At 44.3% G+C, this 15,597-nt stretch overlaps 1 protein-coding gene across 4 annotated transcripts in view; it reads left to right on the top strand.

Annotated features, from left to right (window-relative positions):
- Positions 1-15,597, top strand: part of TDP1 (tyrosyl-DNA phosphodiesterase 1) — a 55,593-nt gene that overhangs the window by 18,548 nt on the left and 21,448 nt on the right. For 3 of the 4 annotated variants that reach the window (XM_054691670.1, XM_054691668.1, XM_037503719.1), the window contains exons 7-14: positions 1,255-1,347; positions 2,551-2,718; positions 3,085-3,163; positions 5,589-5,774; positions 6,941-6,989; positions 9,508-9,574; positions 11,447-11,554; positions 13,217-13,297. In XM_054691670.1, coding sequence (XP_054547645.1) covers positions 1,255-1,347; positions 2,551-2,718; positions 3,085-3,163; positions 5,589-5,774; positions 6,941-6,989; positions 9,508-9,574; positions 11,447-11,554; positions 13,217-13,297 — 831 coding nt within the window. The remainder of the gene's footprint in view (positions 1-1,254; positions 1,348-2,550; positions 2,719-3,084; positions 3,164-5,588; positions 5,775-6,940; positions 6,990-9,507; positions 9,575-11,446; positions 11,555-13,216; positions 13,298-15,597) is intronic. The other variant, XM_037503721.2, reaches the window with a different exon arrangement.

Genomic DNA, 15,597 nt, shown 5'->3' with positions numbered 1-15,597 from the left:
CCTGGTGGCCTAGGGGTTAAGTCTCAGCGCTACCACCACAACAGCCCCTTGTGATGGCCTGAGTTCGAGCCCCAGCCAGGGAGCTGACCCACATGGTGCAGCAGACCTCTGCTGTCTTGCCCGTTCCTCCCCTCAGCAGTGTATTTCAGTGGATCCACCTGTTCTGCTCCCTACTCTGTCTCTGGTGAATCCTCTCACCCTCCCCACGCACACCTCTGGTCTACACCTTAGTTCTTCTACACAAAAATAATTGAAATTTTTTTTTAAAAAAAAGAAAACGCATCATAGGGTGACCAAGAATCATCTGATAGTAGATTACAAAATTGAGCGAGGCACTGAGGATTAGTGGAAATGTGCCATTAGAAAATTTGACATTTAACAAAATGCTTTTCTTTCGACTATACAAAGTAAGAGTTAACCCTTTATGTTACTAGTAAACAACCAAGGCCCAGAGACACTAAGTGACTTGGGGACATTAAATGACACCCCTGGGATCATAGGGCTCCTAGCTGGTGAAGACTCGAATTTCAAGAGGAAAGCTCTTCTTTATATTTTGTTTCCTCCGTCTCCTGGAGTTAAATCAAGAGAAGCATGTCTGATGACTCGCAGCCTGGGAAGCCCCAAGGGAAGGAGACTTCACCTGGGTCTGGTTTGACTTAATGGAGAAGACTGATCTCAAGGCCAGTTCAAGACCAGTCTTGTGAAAAAGAAGCATCTTTAAAACTTTTTGAACTATGGCTGAAAGTTAAGAATTATATCTTACCTTTTTGGTTCATCACACCCATTCATACTGCTGAGTTGAAACGAGAGTTCCATGAACTGATAATTGAAATATGTGCAGGACCCTCCTGTGTTTCTCGTTTAACCAACTGCAATTTTGTGAAGCCAGGACACAGCAAAAGGTCGTGAACATACTTTGGGGAGCACTGGACAAGGGGTTCCCATGACCCCTTATAGGATCGGGTGATGCTCCAGAGAGAACAAGAGGCCAGGGGCAGGTCTAGAGAGTGAGGACTGGCCACATGGGCAGGGCAGGCAGAAGCCCATGGACCACCCAGTCCTCGAAGGGTTTTAGAAGTTATTCTCTGCTCGTAACTTGGCAGACTTTGATAAACTGGCCGCGTGTAGAAGGCAGAAAGGGGGTAAATGTGGAGTTTGGGTAATGTAAGAGATTAAAGAGTCCCTTTATTTGCATTAGAAAGGAACTACTTATCTAGAAAGTTCATGTGTTTGATCCCTTTTCTGTTTGTAAAGGAAAATGATGCTGCTGCTGTATGAGGAAGGCCTCCGGGTAGTCATCCACACCTCCAACCTCATCCGCGAGGACTGGCACCAGAAAACACAAGGGTACGTCGGGTCTCTCTCACTCAGCAGGAGCCACGTGTGCTCAGGAAGCGTCAAAGCCAGAACATTCTTTCATTTCTATTTAAAAAAAAAAAGCCACACATACATGGCCTAGAAGAGAGATGCAGGAAGAGCGACAGTCTCCTGCTGCCCCCAGCTCACGCTCCTAGGTAGCCAGCGCTCAGTCTCGCATGTAATCACCCACAACTAACAGGCTCAGACACACCCCGTAGCCAAGTTGAGGGAACAGCATGTGCAGAGGATCTGAAATGGGAGAGAGGATCCAAAATAAAAGGCCCGAACCTACCATCTTCCCCAGTGAGACCACCAGTGCCTGTCGGTCTCCACGTAGCCCTGTGCCCATGCATGCCCCCGCTCCTACTCCCCAGACAGGTATCTGCAGAAATCCTATGCCAGAAACGGTTTTTCTTTTTCTGAATTAAGTATTTGAAAGTCTGAGGTTCGTGTTGTCATTAAATGTAATATGTACTCATTCCAAATAGCAGCTGGAGGATGTGAGTATATCTCACACTGCTGTGGCATGTACATCAGGAAAAGGAGTTTATTAAAAATAGATTTGCACACTTTTCTCGTAGTATAAATAACCTTTGTTCTTCCATTTGGCTGAAGAGCTATGTTGGTGTAGGTGTGGGCAAAATCTTGCTGGATCAGTAGAGGTATTGCAGATTTGCTGGAACAATTAGGCAAGAAACTCTTCACTGTTATCATCGAGCCTTCCAATGCAGTATAGAGTGAGGTTAGGAGAGGGACAAGGAAGGTGGATGAAGGAGATAGAGGGGTGCGTGGTGGGGCTGGGCTGGGAGAGGTGGGCAAATGCCAGGTCTTAGTGGGTCTTAAATGCATGGTGAAATTGGTGGGTGCAGAAGGAAAGGAAAGGGTGGGTGGTGAGGATAAAGGGGACAGTGGTGTGGTGAAGGTGGAATTGGGCTTTTGGAGACGATCTTCATGTAGCACATTCACACTGACCGTGGATGGTGCACTGCAGAGGCACAATGTGATAAGGCCATGTTCCTTCAGCTGAAAACTTTATGGTGACATGCTCAAAAATAACTCTGCATCCATTGGAAACCTCTGGAGCACTGTGAGTGGTGGGGCTTGAGGTTGCACATGGAGCACGTGTGACCCACACAGAGACGGCAGGGTCATGAGGGACGCACCTGACTCTCGACCATGACTTCCTTCCAGAATATGGTTGAGTCCCTTGTACCCACGGATTGCCGATGGAACCCACATATCCGGAGAATCAGCAACCCACTTTAAAGCTGATCTACTCAGCTACTTGATGGCCTACAATTCTCCTCCTCTCAAGGAGTGGACAGACATCATCCACCAGCACGACCTCTCTGAAACAAAGTACGTGGCACCTTAGCGCTGGGGTGTCCTGAAGAGGACACAGGTGTGGGCAGCCGGACCTGGAAGGAGGTGGCGGGGGGGGGTGTGGGGGTTGGACTGTCCTGATATGCCGCCGGCTTTACCGCGTAGTACTCAGGCCCTCAGTGGAGGCCAGTGTCCCTGCCCACCACTCTGTACTGTCCTTGCACACATAATGTGAGCGTTTGTTTAAGTGGGAGCTACTCTGAGGAGGCCTCTCAGGAGCATGGGCCAGTTCTTGGAACATATCAGGGGTATGTGAGTTCGTGTGGGTTTTGTGATTTCCAGTGCCAAGGTGACAACACTGAAAGCGCTGTGACCTGTCACTTGCATTTCATATCTTTTCAGTGTTTACCTCATTGGATCAACCCCAGGACGCTTTCAAGGAAGTCAGAAGGATAATTGGGGCCATTTCAGGCTTAGAAAGGTAACAGAATTCTACTCTTTCAATAACTTGATAATGATAATGCATCTTCTTTCCACTTTTTCATTCATAGTTGTGTGTTTTCATGGTGGTTCTGGGTAACTTGGCCACAAGCATCTTTGTTTCAGGCAGTTTCAACACCTAACCAGCTGGCAGTAAGATGATTTTGACATCACAGGGAAAAGAACAGCAAAAAAAAAAAGACATTCAGAAGACAGAAGGAACATAATTTTTTTCATGTCTGTAGATTCAGGGCAAGACTAAGTGAAGAACTGATTTTCCCTTGTGGTAAAAGAGAAAAGAACAAGAAGGAAGACCGGAACATTCAAGAGACTTCATGAAACATGAGAAATTAATCACAAGAAACACAGAATACTCTAATGTGTGTGGGAATGTGCCTAGGTCCCCGGCAGGGCTATGCAGAGTCGAGTCTCTGATTTTCTTGGGTGGGTTTGCACCTGTCATCCGAGTCCCTCATTCATTTTGAGTATTATACATTCTTCTGTATTTTCAATGATCAGACTGATGGGGAAGTATAAAATCAGAGAGTGTAAAGCCCCATCACACCCCGCTGTACTAGAAAAGGCAGCATATCAGTTTGAGAAAAGTTGGTTTCTTATTTCGTCAACGGGGAAAGGAAACCAAGCTGACAACTTGCTTAAATACATTATTAAATAAAGTCTGCCGAAGGCGGTTGATTGACTGATTCATCAACTAGTTCTTTCTCCTTTGTGGCAGAATTGCCTCACAGCCAGTTAGTCAGCCAGGAGGCAAGGACTCGTGAAGCCCTGCCACATTTGATGGCAACTTCCCTTTCCAGCATAATTCTGGCCAAGTAGCAGGCAGTGAATAAATGGATGGTCTCTATAGTTTTCAGCAGCTACTTGAGAGTTAATGTTTTTCTCTTTTGTAGGTGTAGAGTAGATGGTTCTAAATGACAACAGTCTGGGCTCTGTTTTTCTTAGAATAGCTGCTGCTGGTATGAAAATAACCAAAGAAAGGTCTTCAACCAAATCATATACCAAAGTCTAATGTTTTCTTCCTCTCTTTAGGAGACGGTGTATCGGCCATAAAAAATTCTTCCTTAGAGTAGCTTTCTTTTAAAAGTCTTGCTTCTTTTTTCCTATCAAGTATTTGCTATGTTAAAATTCACTTGGATTAGTGAGCATTTAGTTTTAATTTCCTCTTTTCAAAATGATACCATACCTGAAAGCAGACAAGGCCTCGGAGCTGACATCTTCACACTGCATCCCAAAGAGGAACAGAGCTTGGTGCAGGGTTGGGGACAGACTCCTGTCCCTGGGTTTAGCTTCTGACCTGCTACTTGCAGGTCAACTGATCTTGGCCTGCTTTTTAACCTGCCCCTCATGTCACCTATGAAATGGTACCTCCCTCACAGAATGGCTCGAGGGTTTCACAAAAACCGGCACACGGGCCCATGAGCGCTCAGGGTGGCTTGTCTGGGCTGGTTGCTGGCACGGGGTGGGCCACAGCTCCCCAGCGTTTCCAGTCCACTTTCCTACAGCAGCGGAAAGATGGGGCTGGTCACACCTGTCTCGCTGATGTGTGGACAGAGGCACAGGGACTTGCCCAGGTCCCACAGCCCACCTGGGGCCAAGCTCCAGAACAGAAACCGGTGGTAATGGGTGTCAGTTCAGTCCCATTTCTACACCACGCCACACTCAGGGCGACTCAGTTGAGAACCACTTGAGCATGTTGGTAAATGTGTTTCCACTTGTTCCCACCTATATCATCTTGGGGAAAATGACCCACAGTAGAGTAAATACAGCGGTCTGAGTGGGGGGTTCCACAGGGCAGGAACAGTGGACCCTTCTTCTTGCTCTATCCAGCCTCTAGGTAGTGGGCACCCCATGTGGGTTGAAGTAGATAGAGCCCCTGGAGATTTCCTGAACTGTCTCTTGGCTTTGCATAAGTACCAGACAAAGTGGGAAATGCAGGTCAGTCTTTGCAGAAGGTGGGGGAGGCGGGGAGTGTGTGTCCCAGTGGATGCTCACTCTTTTTCTTGAGTCTTACTCTGGAGCCCACATGTCAAACCTCTTTCAAATGAGATGAGTCAAAGCATACAACAGTTTGATTTTCTGTGTATTTTTTAGGTATACTAAGCCGTTGACTTCCAGGCCAAAAAAAAAAAATCAAACTTCATTTAGCAAGTGGCTGGTTCATCTGACATTGCTACTAAAATGGATCTTGGAAAAATCCAAGATTTTAATCAAAGATTTCTGGAAGAGGAATGCTTCTATCCACTTCGTTGAAATGAAATATTTTTAGTATTTAAAAAAATATTTCCCAAAAAAGAATATAAAAGTGCAAAATTGGTCGCTATTATTTTCAGCAGTTTCCTTGTTGGCCAGGGAAGCCACGGGCAGAAAAGGCACATTCTGAGTCAACCCGGCTTTTCTGTTCACAGCTCCTGAAGGAGCAGGCCTCCCGCACGCTGCAGGCTGAGTCCTGGCCGGTGGTGGGTCAGTTCTCCAGCATTGGCTCCATGGGGGCTGATGAATCAAAATGGCTGTGCTCTGAGTTCCAAGAGAGCTTGGTGACCATGGGGAAGGAAGGCCGGGCCCTGGGCAAAAGTGCCGTCCCTCTGCACCTGGTGAGTGTTCCTCCTCCTTGGTGAAGTGTTTTTAGTCTCGTCCAGAAGAGTGAGATTCAGTCCTTGTTTTAGTCAGTGCTCTGGGCTGGAAGTGGCCACACATCAGCATCCTCCTATGTGACCAAGTGACCCCGCGTCTGCTGCCACTGGAAGCTTCAGATTAGCCACAGCTCCGTCTCTGCCAAGCCAGCCTGCATGCCACCATTCCCTCCGGCCGTCAAGCCAAGGGACTAGAATTGAGAAAGCGTAGCCAGCAGTTACAGGCATTAATTATTTAGGGTCTTTGAATTAATATTCTATTTTGCATTTAATTCAGTGTTAATTTGACCTTTCAGAGGAAAAATATAAATCGAAGTGTAATGTTTTTTCATCAAGTATTTATGTTTCTTGTACTTTAATTAGTAGAAGTTTGGTTGTGTGGGGTTTTTTTTTTTTCCCCAGCAAGACTGGAACTTTTTAAAATTTAAAGCACATTTTCCAAGTTATTAAATTAAGCTTTTCTACTTGAGATTTTCATTTTCTTAAGAATTAATATTCCAGAATTGAGACATTTGGAGGGGGGCGGGGACGAGCACAAAGCAGGGAAGAAATATAGTGGACCGTGGGGGTGGGAGGGACATCCTGCTCCTGAAATACGAACAGCAACAAAAGCCAGTATTACCCCAATTAAAAAAAATCACATGGTGAAGGATGGAGTTAGACTTTTTTTAAAAAAAGACTTATTTATTGATAAATACAAGAACTGGGGTACAGGCCAGAGGTGCGGGGGGGTGAGAGGATTCATCAGAGACAGAGTGGGGAACAGAACAGACAGACCGACTGAAACACACTGCGGGCAAGTCAGGAGAGTTCTGCTGCTCCATGCGGGTATCTCCCTGGCAGGCCTGGGATCAAACTCATGCTGCAGAGGCTGCGGACTGCTTCATAGTGCTGTGCTTAACCCCTTGTGCCGCCAGGGAGGCCCAGAATTAGACTTTTAATGAACACAATGCAGTATCTACAGATACTGACTTATAATAATATCTATAAATACATATGATGTTATAAGCCAATGTTACATCAATAAAAATTTTTTTAAAGTTCTAATATTCCTTTTAACAAATAGTTTCTTCAACATGGTCCATTCCAAGTGTTAATGTGCTTGTGTTTTCTGTATTTATTTTTAGATCTATCCTTCTGTGGAAAATGTGAGGACCAGCTTAGAAGGCTATCCAGGTGAGTGATGGGGAGACTGTCTCGAGTGTATATTTCAGAAATGTCCTGGTGAACTTTTCAAAACAAGTAATAAGCATGCCTTCCTCCTTGACATGAGTATTGGCTAGAAATTTAGAGTTGAATTTCTCTTGTCTGGTTTGTGTGTGTGTGTGTATGTACACCAATATATATGCACATTTGACACATATGTTTATTTATAGGTTAATGCTGTTTCAGATGATAATACCACATGGTTGGTTGATTTGGATGTGCTAATCCTCACAATGACCCTCTGTTAGTCTTCTTATCTTTATTAAGACTGTTTGAGAACAGTCTGGACAACCCACCAACTGGTTGTCCAGGCAAGACGTCCAAATAAATCCAGGTTCCCTACCCCTCTGTGGCTTTCCAGATCCACTCTTACATTCCTTTCTCTGCTCACCTGCTCTCCACATCCTCTCCATGCCTGTCAGAAGTATTATATGGTTCTTTAAAACTTGAGTTGCATATGCATGTCCATTTAGGGTCCTGAACATAAGTCTAATATCAAGGTGAAGCCTTTGGTTCAGCCTAGTTGATAAACTATTTACCCGAGGGCTTCATACATGTTTGGGATTATTTTGTTCTGTTTGGGGAGGGGGTTGTTTTTAAGATTTATTTTTTTATTCATACAAGAGCTGGGGTACAGGCCAGAGGTCTCAACCTTGTCCTCTTTCCCACGTACCAGTGCTGTTACACTAAACTCTTATTTGGAGTTGAACAGCCCCCTGGAGAGATCACTCAGGAGGTAATAGACAAAACGCCAAATTGTATATTCTTCTGGAAAAAGAGGTCTGGTTAGCATCTGCATATGGCTGAAGGCAAAGAGTGCTTGAATCCGAGTAATTTGGTCCATGTGTTGCTTATCAAAGTAGATGTGACCCTGCCAGGAAAATCTTGATAGGGTTGGTGTATATTTAGCCCATTTGTTGCATTTTAATGGCAAAAGTAAAATTATTTCACTGAGGCTCATGGACATAATGATTTTTGTTTAAAGATTTATTTATACATACAAGAACTGGAGTACAGGCCAGAGGTTGGGGGTGGGGCGGAGAGGGTAAGAGGATTCATCAGAGACAGAGTGGGGAACAGAACAGACAGACTGACTGAAATACACTGCTGAGGGGAGCAGCAGGCGAGACAGTCTGTTGTGCCATGTGGGTAGCTCCCTGGCCGGCTGGGGATCGAACTTGTGCTGCAGAGGCTGCAGATAGCTTCCCAATGCTGTGCTTAACCTGTTGCACCACCAGGGAGGCCCCATAATGATTTTTTTTTCTTGGCCATCTTCCTGTATTTCTAATAGACTAGATCATTCAGAACATCCTTCTTCATGTGGAAGAACATAGCATTTCCCATAAAGCTGTTTTATAACTGATCCTGAAAGCCAGAATATGTTGTGAGGTAGTTTTATTCAGAGATACAGCATGCCTTCTTTGGTAAGTAGGAAAAACTTAAAACCCTCTTTGAATAATAGATTGATAGGGAGATGCTCCAACATGTGTTAGGAAAGTCACTGATAAATCTGCAGTGGGAATTCCCTCTGTTAAAAGAGGAACAAAATTGGCTTCTACCTCTGTTTCTGCTGGTATCTGTTTTCCCCTTTGGAGAAATATGGTGTTTCGAATTCCTTCATTGAAAACATGGCTGTTTACTGAATGTTTTCATTTATTTTAAGGATCATTCTGTTCCATTTATAAGAGTCTGGTTAGCCAGAACAGTCTGTTCAGAAGTAGCAGAGTGAAGGTGCAGGAGGCAAGAGCACCCCATTCTCACACTGGCGGGTCTGCCCCCCAACTATGCTGGTCGAGGGCAAAGACCAGGGCAGTGCAGACTCCCGCAGCAGAGCATGGCTGAGCCTGCCTCCTGTGCCAGGACAGAAGGACAGACCAGGCTTCTTCTGTGGTCACTTCCAACACTTCTAGTCTGCGCTGTTACAGACATTAAATTACCACCCCTGAGAGATTCAGCAAGGCTTTCCTCTGTTCAGACAGTGAATATTTACTCTTTAATAAACATCCCTAAGAAAGAAAACCAATTGGGGCCTCCCTCATGATGCAAGGGGTTAAGACGCAGCACTATGAAGCTGTCTGCTGCAGCACAAATTTGATCCCCGCCCACATGGTGGGCTACCCACATGGTGCAGCAAACCTCTCCCATCTCACCCACTGCTCCCCTCAGTCTTGTATTTCAGTCAGTCTGCCTGTTGTGTTCCCCACTCTGTCTCTAGTGAATCCTCTACACCCCCCAACCCTCTGGCCTGTACCCCAATTCTTGTATACATAAATAAATCTTTAAAAAAAAAAAAAGAGAGACCCAATTGAGAGAACACATTTAATGCATATACCAGGCACTTTCTTTCAAAGAACCATTTCATAAGATAAGTAATGGAAGTAAATTTGCTTTTTTCTTTTGCCTTCTCACTGTTTACTATATAGATTTTCTTCTTCATAAGGAATTCAAATTGTATTTCATAATTTGTATTTTATTTTTCTTTTAAAAGCCGGCGGTTCTCTTCCCTATAGCATCCAGACAGCCGAGAAACAGACCTGGCTCCATTCCTATTTTCAGTAAGTAATTGGTTCAGAGTGTTGCCATTGCTTCGTGAGGAATAGGAATGTTATTTATGTCAGTCTAATTTTTTTTTTTTAAAGAACCTTACATCATATAGCTCTATATTTTCATCTACATGTGTTAGTGATAGAAATAACTTAAAATGAGATCTCAAAAACTTTTTGGAATAGGTTGTTAATACCAAAGCATAAAATTTCTGTCTGTGAATTTTCTATTTATATTTTGGCAGTAAAGAAAAAAAGATACAAGGACATGGTGGGTGGTATAGCATTTATAAAAGCAGCATTTATTGCCTATCTATAAAATATAATTATTATTTAAACATTCACACACTGTGGGGCTGTGGACTCGCTGGGGGTAGAATACACTCCACTCCTCAGGATCAAGGTGGCGGCAGGTTTGTGGAAGAGTTCACAGGTGGCTGGCTGGACAGGTGCGCTCAGAGTCTTTCATCCTCCTGGAGCTGTAGAGCTTGTGCGCGCTGCATGTTCTCAGCCAACCCGTTTCCTGCTTGGACCAACAGACATCAACTGTGGCAAACAGCCAGGAATGAGGAAGATTATGTTACAGCTTCCGGCATGTCATCCTGGAGCCTGCCTTTAATGGCACTTTTAGGAGATTGTTCCTTACAGAGTACATTCTTTATATTGGTCTCTCAACATCGTCTTCCTTCAAGTGAATTTCATACCCTTAACGGTGGACCTGCCTGATCCATTCTGTGCACATGCCGTGCTGCTGGGAGCCCCTCTTCTCATGTTCAGAAGGATAGTTCCCTCCTAAATATAAGTCACTTGTCCCATAAACATTAGTCCTACCACGTTTAGATATAGGATGTCAGCATGTGACCCAAGTATTCAGACTTATCCTCCTTTTCAACATTCAGTTGTGATATTCTTAGTGTCTGCGGTTTTCCTGCGCCATATCTTGTTTCGTCCAGCAGGCTTTTAGGAGGCCTGTGCCTAGTGGGGCCTGGTTGTGCGTGCTGCCTGCTTGAAGGAGAGCACAGTCCAGCTAGGAAACAAGAGTTTCAAACAGGCAGTTAAAAGCACAACAGAAATAAGGGGTGTGGCCCTCAACACGACCTTGAACTATGTGCGTCCACTTGCACTCAGGTTTTCTTGTGAGCAAGTGATGTAAACTAACAGTATCAGTAGATATAGAACAGTGCTGATTGTATTTTCCCTTAAGATCTCCCCAATCTGGGGCCTCCCTGGCAGCGCAAGGGGTTAAGACGCAACCTATGAAGCTATCCACAGTCAGTGCAGCATGAGTTCGATCCCTGGCCAGGGAGTAACCCACATAGCGCAGCAGACCTCTCCTGACTTGCCTGAGGCTCCCCTCAGCAGTGTATTTCAGTCAGTCTGCCTGTTCTGTTCCCCACTCCGACTCTGGTGAATCCTCTCACCCCCACACCTCTGGCCTATACCCCAGTTCTTGTATGCTTAAATAAATAAATCTTTAAAAAAAAAAAAAAAAAGATCTCCCCCAATCCTAGGTGACTCTATAGTAAGTATACACCATGTCATGCATTTAACCAAGATATATGTTAACCAAGGGTTCAAGTTATTGGGAAGGCTTTCAGTCAATAGAGGGCAATGGTGTTTTGGGGGAATCAGAAGTTATTCTCAGATCTTCTACTGCACCCCCAACCCCATGTTGATCGAGCCTGTGCATGGGTGTTCACATCAGGGAGGATGAGGTGGCCGGACCCCCCATCCAGAGTCCCCCGTGCCACACTGAAAGAGACGTGCGTGGTTTTGTCACCTGAACAGGGGCTGTGTGCTCACTGTTCAAATGGTAGTATTTTGTGTTACATGCAGTTTCCCAGCATTAGGCTGATGACTGACTTGTGTCTCTTCTGTCACCAGCAAGTGGTCGGCCGAGACGTCTGGCCGCAGCCACGCCATGCCGCACATCAAGACATACATGAGGCTCTCCCCAGATTTCCAGCAGGTTGCTTGGTTCCTTGTCACCAGGTAAGTCATGGAGGAAATTTTTTACATGCTTGTAATTCTTGCTCTTAATACTGGAAACTAAATGAGTTTCTAAAAAGCAATTTGTAAATTGTCATTGTGTGTGTGTGTGTATGTGTATATGTGCACAACATATCTTGTTTGAGCCTCATTTTAAGGAGGTCCAGGACTAATCCCTTTATAGAACATGTAATCATTGCCTGATTATTTATAAGTCCACATGTTTAGAAGGTTTACATAAATTTTGTGTTTCTGTCTGTTACTTAGTACATTTTGGGGGGTAAATATAAAAGAAAACTAGTATGGTAGAATTAATATTTGTACCTTAATTATTTTCTTCTAAGCATGCAAATCTTCCATGTGTCCTTTAAAGAAATCCCTCCTTAAGTTATAAATAACATAGAATTAAATTCACCAATATAAAGTCTACAGCTTAGTATATATAAAAAATAGTAACAACAATTTAGTATGTATTCACAGAACTGTGCGACTGTCACAATAATCCAATTGCAGAATAATCGTCATCACCTCCTGTAAGACACTCCCTTCCCTATTAGCACTTTTGTGACTATTGTGTCAACCTTGCAATGCTGGAAACTTAGAAAACAGACTCAGGCCTAAATCCGGGTCTCTGCTGGATGGAGGGCTCTGCCCTTTGAAAAACACATGAGCTTGAGTTCCTGACTTGCAGTCTCAGCAAAGACCACTGGACATCTGATGATTTAATAGCATAACTGATGCCAATAACTGCTAGTTACATCATCACAGAGCAGGATCATACCTTTAATAGTGCACAAACTTTGACACTAAAGTCTGAAAACACTCACAAGCAAACAAGTCAGCTGCCCAGAAACAAAACCAAGTCACTTCCCTGGTGGGTGAAAATTGGTGGCCTGACTTCATGCTGGCCTCTACCAAGGAGCATGAATGACCCTCACGGTGTTTGTGGCACAAATCCGAAGCAAGAGAAGACTCCTGCAGGCTTTTGAGGCATCCTAACATGATGGAAAAACACTTTTGAGTCCTAGGGATAAATATTTCAAGATACTGTTCCCGTCACTTACCACCTCTGTGAACATGGAAATTTATTTAGCCTGAGTCTGTTTGCAAGTGTGTGACATAGGAATCATGAGGGCTGCCTTCTGGAATCGTGAGACCCTATGCAACGTGAGGGCTCACTGCCCAGAGTGTAACACCCTGGGACAGGGGAGCTGTCATCATGCTTGTCCAAAAAGGAAGCATGGCGTGGGGACTCAGTGCCTTCTCTGTGCCTCTCTGAAAAGAGAAACTTCTGGAGAAGGAGCTTACCTACATGTAAAGGGCCTGGATTCTAGATTCCCTGGATGGAGAAGGCATTGCCAGGGAGAACAGACATAGAAAGCCTGGGGTGCCTCTGCATGAGGAGTTAAAACCTGAGTTGCTGTGGTGAGTGTGAGATTGGTATTAATCCCACCTCCAACTTTATTTTAAATAAGAACACACTTGAGAAAGCTAAATTATTACAGATATATTCCTGAATTAAGGTGATGAGAAACAGGTTTTGAGGTTACCCAGCCTTCTGCAAAGTTAGCCTCCGACCATGCATTGGGGTATGTATTGTGGGTCGTAGAACCCTCTCCAGAGGGACATGGATATTCAGAGTCTGCATTTCCATTTCCGGGGCAGCTCACCTTTTCAAACTCAGAAACTCCCAGTGGTGGCACAACCAACCCTTCAGCCAGCACCTAAGGAGGAGACAGCACTGAGGTAGGGCTCCAAGATCCAATCCTCTGGGATTGCCACGCATTTGTCTTGCCACTTAAATTTCAGAAAAGTCGTATATAATCTAGACTTATCTCACGTACAGTATGCTCTCAGGATGATAGAAAACGAATGTGGAGGTTACCTGTCAGGCCATGTGATTTGCAGCAACCATGTGCTATTAAGCGGCTTATAAATTTACCTGTTCTGTTTATATAATATGTGACCTAAAGATTTGACTATAGATACAGCCTTTGTTAAACTTGATATGTGGTCGATTTAAGGCCACGTATTGGTCCAAATTATTCTGTAAAATCAAGTCAAGTATGTCCAGCCAGAAGTATATGTTAAAGAAACTTAAAACTAGTACATATTAGCTTGAACTTACTGAAATGTTAGCTGGCAATTTCCTCTCTTGTCTGGTTGCGTTTCTGCAAAACTATTAATAGTTTCTGAGCCTACCATGAAGTCATCGTGTGTTTGATGGACAGCCTGTTGTTATGGAAATTACTGGGACATGATGACAAATACAGTGTTGAAATTTTACCACACCACCAAGCAGGCAGGATGAGCTTTAAGAAGCTGCCTTGGCTAAGAAAGCGCCTCAGAGTAATTGGCAAACCTAGGAGAACAATTATGAAAGTTGTGCTTTGTGGGTGGGCAGAGAGCAGTTGCTGTTACAGGTTGCCTAGCAACTGACAGGCACTGGGGGATAGCCGAGGATGAGCAGAAATGTTGGTGCTGCCACTTTGGGGGGAAAGTAGACAAGCACTTGGCTAGAAAAGCTCCTTGCCTTTGGAGGAAACATAAAGGCCTTTCTCCCCTACTCTGACTTTGAGCAGATGTCAGCAGCCCTTCTCTAATTCCTGTCCCTTTGATTCGGAAACAAATCGTCTCTTTTCCTCCTTTGTCTGAGTTTTTCTGGCGAAATGAAATTGGATCACAAAAAAGAAAATATTTGTAGAGTGGGTTGCCAGGTACCGCAGCCCCAAGACGCTGCTTTATTATTTTTTTTTTTTTATAATTTTTACATCATTTTTCATTTTTGCGCATTTTCATCTTGGTTATATTCCCATACAATTCCCACCCCCCCTTATTTTTACCCTAATCCCTCCTTTCCTCCCTACCCCCATAGTGTGTCTCTGGTTTATAGTTGCTTGTTGATTTTGATTTTTACTTTATTATAATTACCAAGACACTACTTTTAACTGGTATGCCTTTGTGCTCTGTTAGAAGCAGTGGTTATCGGCACTGGTCTGCAGATGGCTTCCTTTTTATGTTAGAGATGATTCACGGCCGTATATCACCATCCTGTCTTTCTTGCATTCTCTCAAGTGGACCAAAGACACAGCAGGCCCCTGTGCACACACAGGGGAGCAGATCTCATGGACCGTTATCAAGATATTGAGACCACCCCTGGGCCTAAAACCTTTCAGATCCTTTGTACACTGTCCCATACTTTGGGGACATTAGAATCTTCATCTCAAGGTCTCTTAAGGTAAATTGGCCAAATGTTGGCCGTACATGGGACCTTCCATTGCTGCCTGCCATCCAAACAGTCTGCTGTCTGCAACCACCCCCAGCTTTGAAACAGTGTCTTGACCCTAGATGCCTCTTTCCCACGTGTAGAAAGGCGTCAGGCTGAATCAGTGGTTCACACAGCATTCTTGGGAGCCCAAAGTGTTCTAGAAGCCTCTTTTCAAGTCCACTGCCACTTTGCGTAGTGGAGAGGTCTGCTGACACTTGCTCTTGGTCTGCTTTAAATGTTTCCTCTGAACCAGATTCCAGATTTTTTAAAAAGTCTAAAAAAAAAAAAGTAGCTCTCAAACATTTCATAGGTCTGTTAAGAGTTATTTTCCAAAGTTACCTTTTGTGCTTTACTTGACAATTGATTTTTTTTTAAGATTTATTTATTTATTCACACAAGAACTGGGGTAGGGACCAGAGGTGTGGGAGTGTGAGAGGATTCACCAGAGACAGAGTGGAGAACAGAACAGGCAGATTGACTGAAGTACACTGCTGAGAGAAGCAGCGGGCAAGTCAGGTCTGCTACCCCATCATGGTAGCTTCCTGGACGGGGATCAAACTCGTGCTAAGTGGCTGTGGATACCTTCATAGGTTGCATCTTAACCCCTTGTGCCACCAGGGAAGCCCTGCTTGACAATTTCCTAAGACTTTCACCTAGATTATTTCATTCTTGTTATAACCCAGAGAAGTGAATAAACAGTGTGGAGCCTGTATCATAAATGAAAATGACACCCAAAGAACGGCCAAACGGTAACTAACTGCTGGCCAGGACCAAATAT

This window comes from Talpa occidentalis, unplaced genomic scaffold (assembly GCF_014898055.3).
Source record: "Talpa occidentalis isolate TD23 unplaced genomic scaffold, MPIMG_talOcc4v2.1 talOcc4.11, whole genome shotgun sequence".
Taxonomy (NCBI): domain Eukaryota; kingdom Metazoa; phylum Chordata; class Mammalia; order Eulipotyphla; family Talpidae; genus Talpa; species Talpa occidentalis.
The sequence above is the reverse complement of the archived record's forward strand: the minus strand, read 5'-3'. Positions and strand labels throughout refer to the sequence as shown.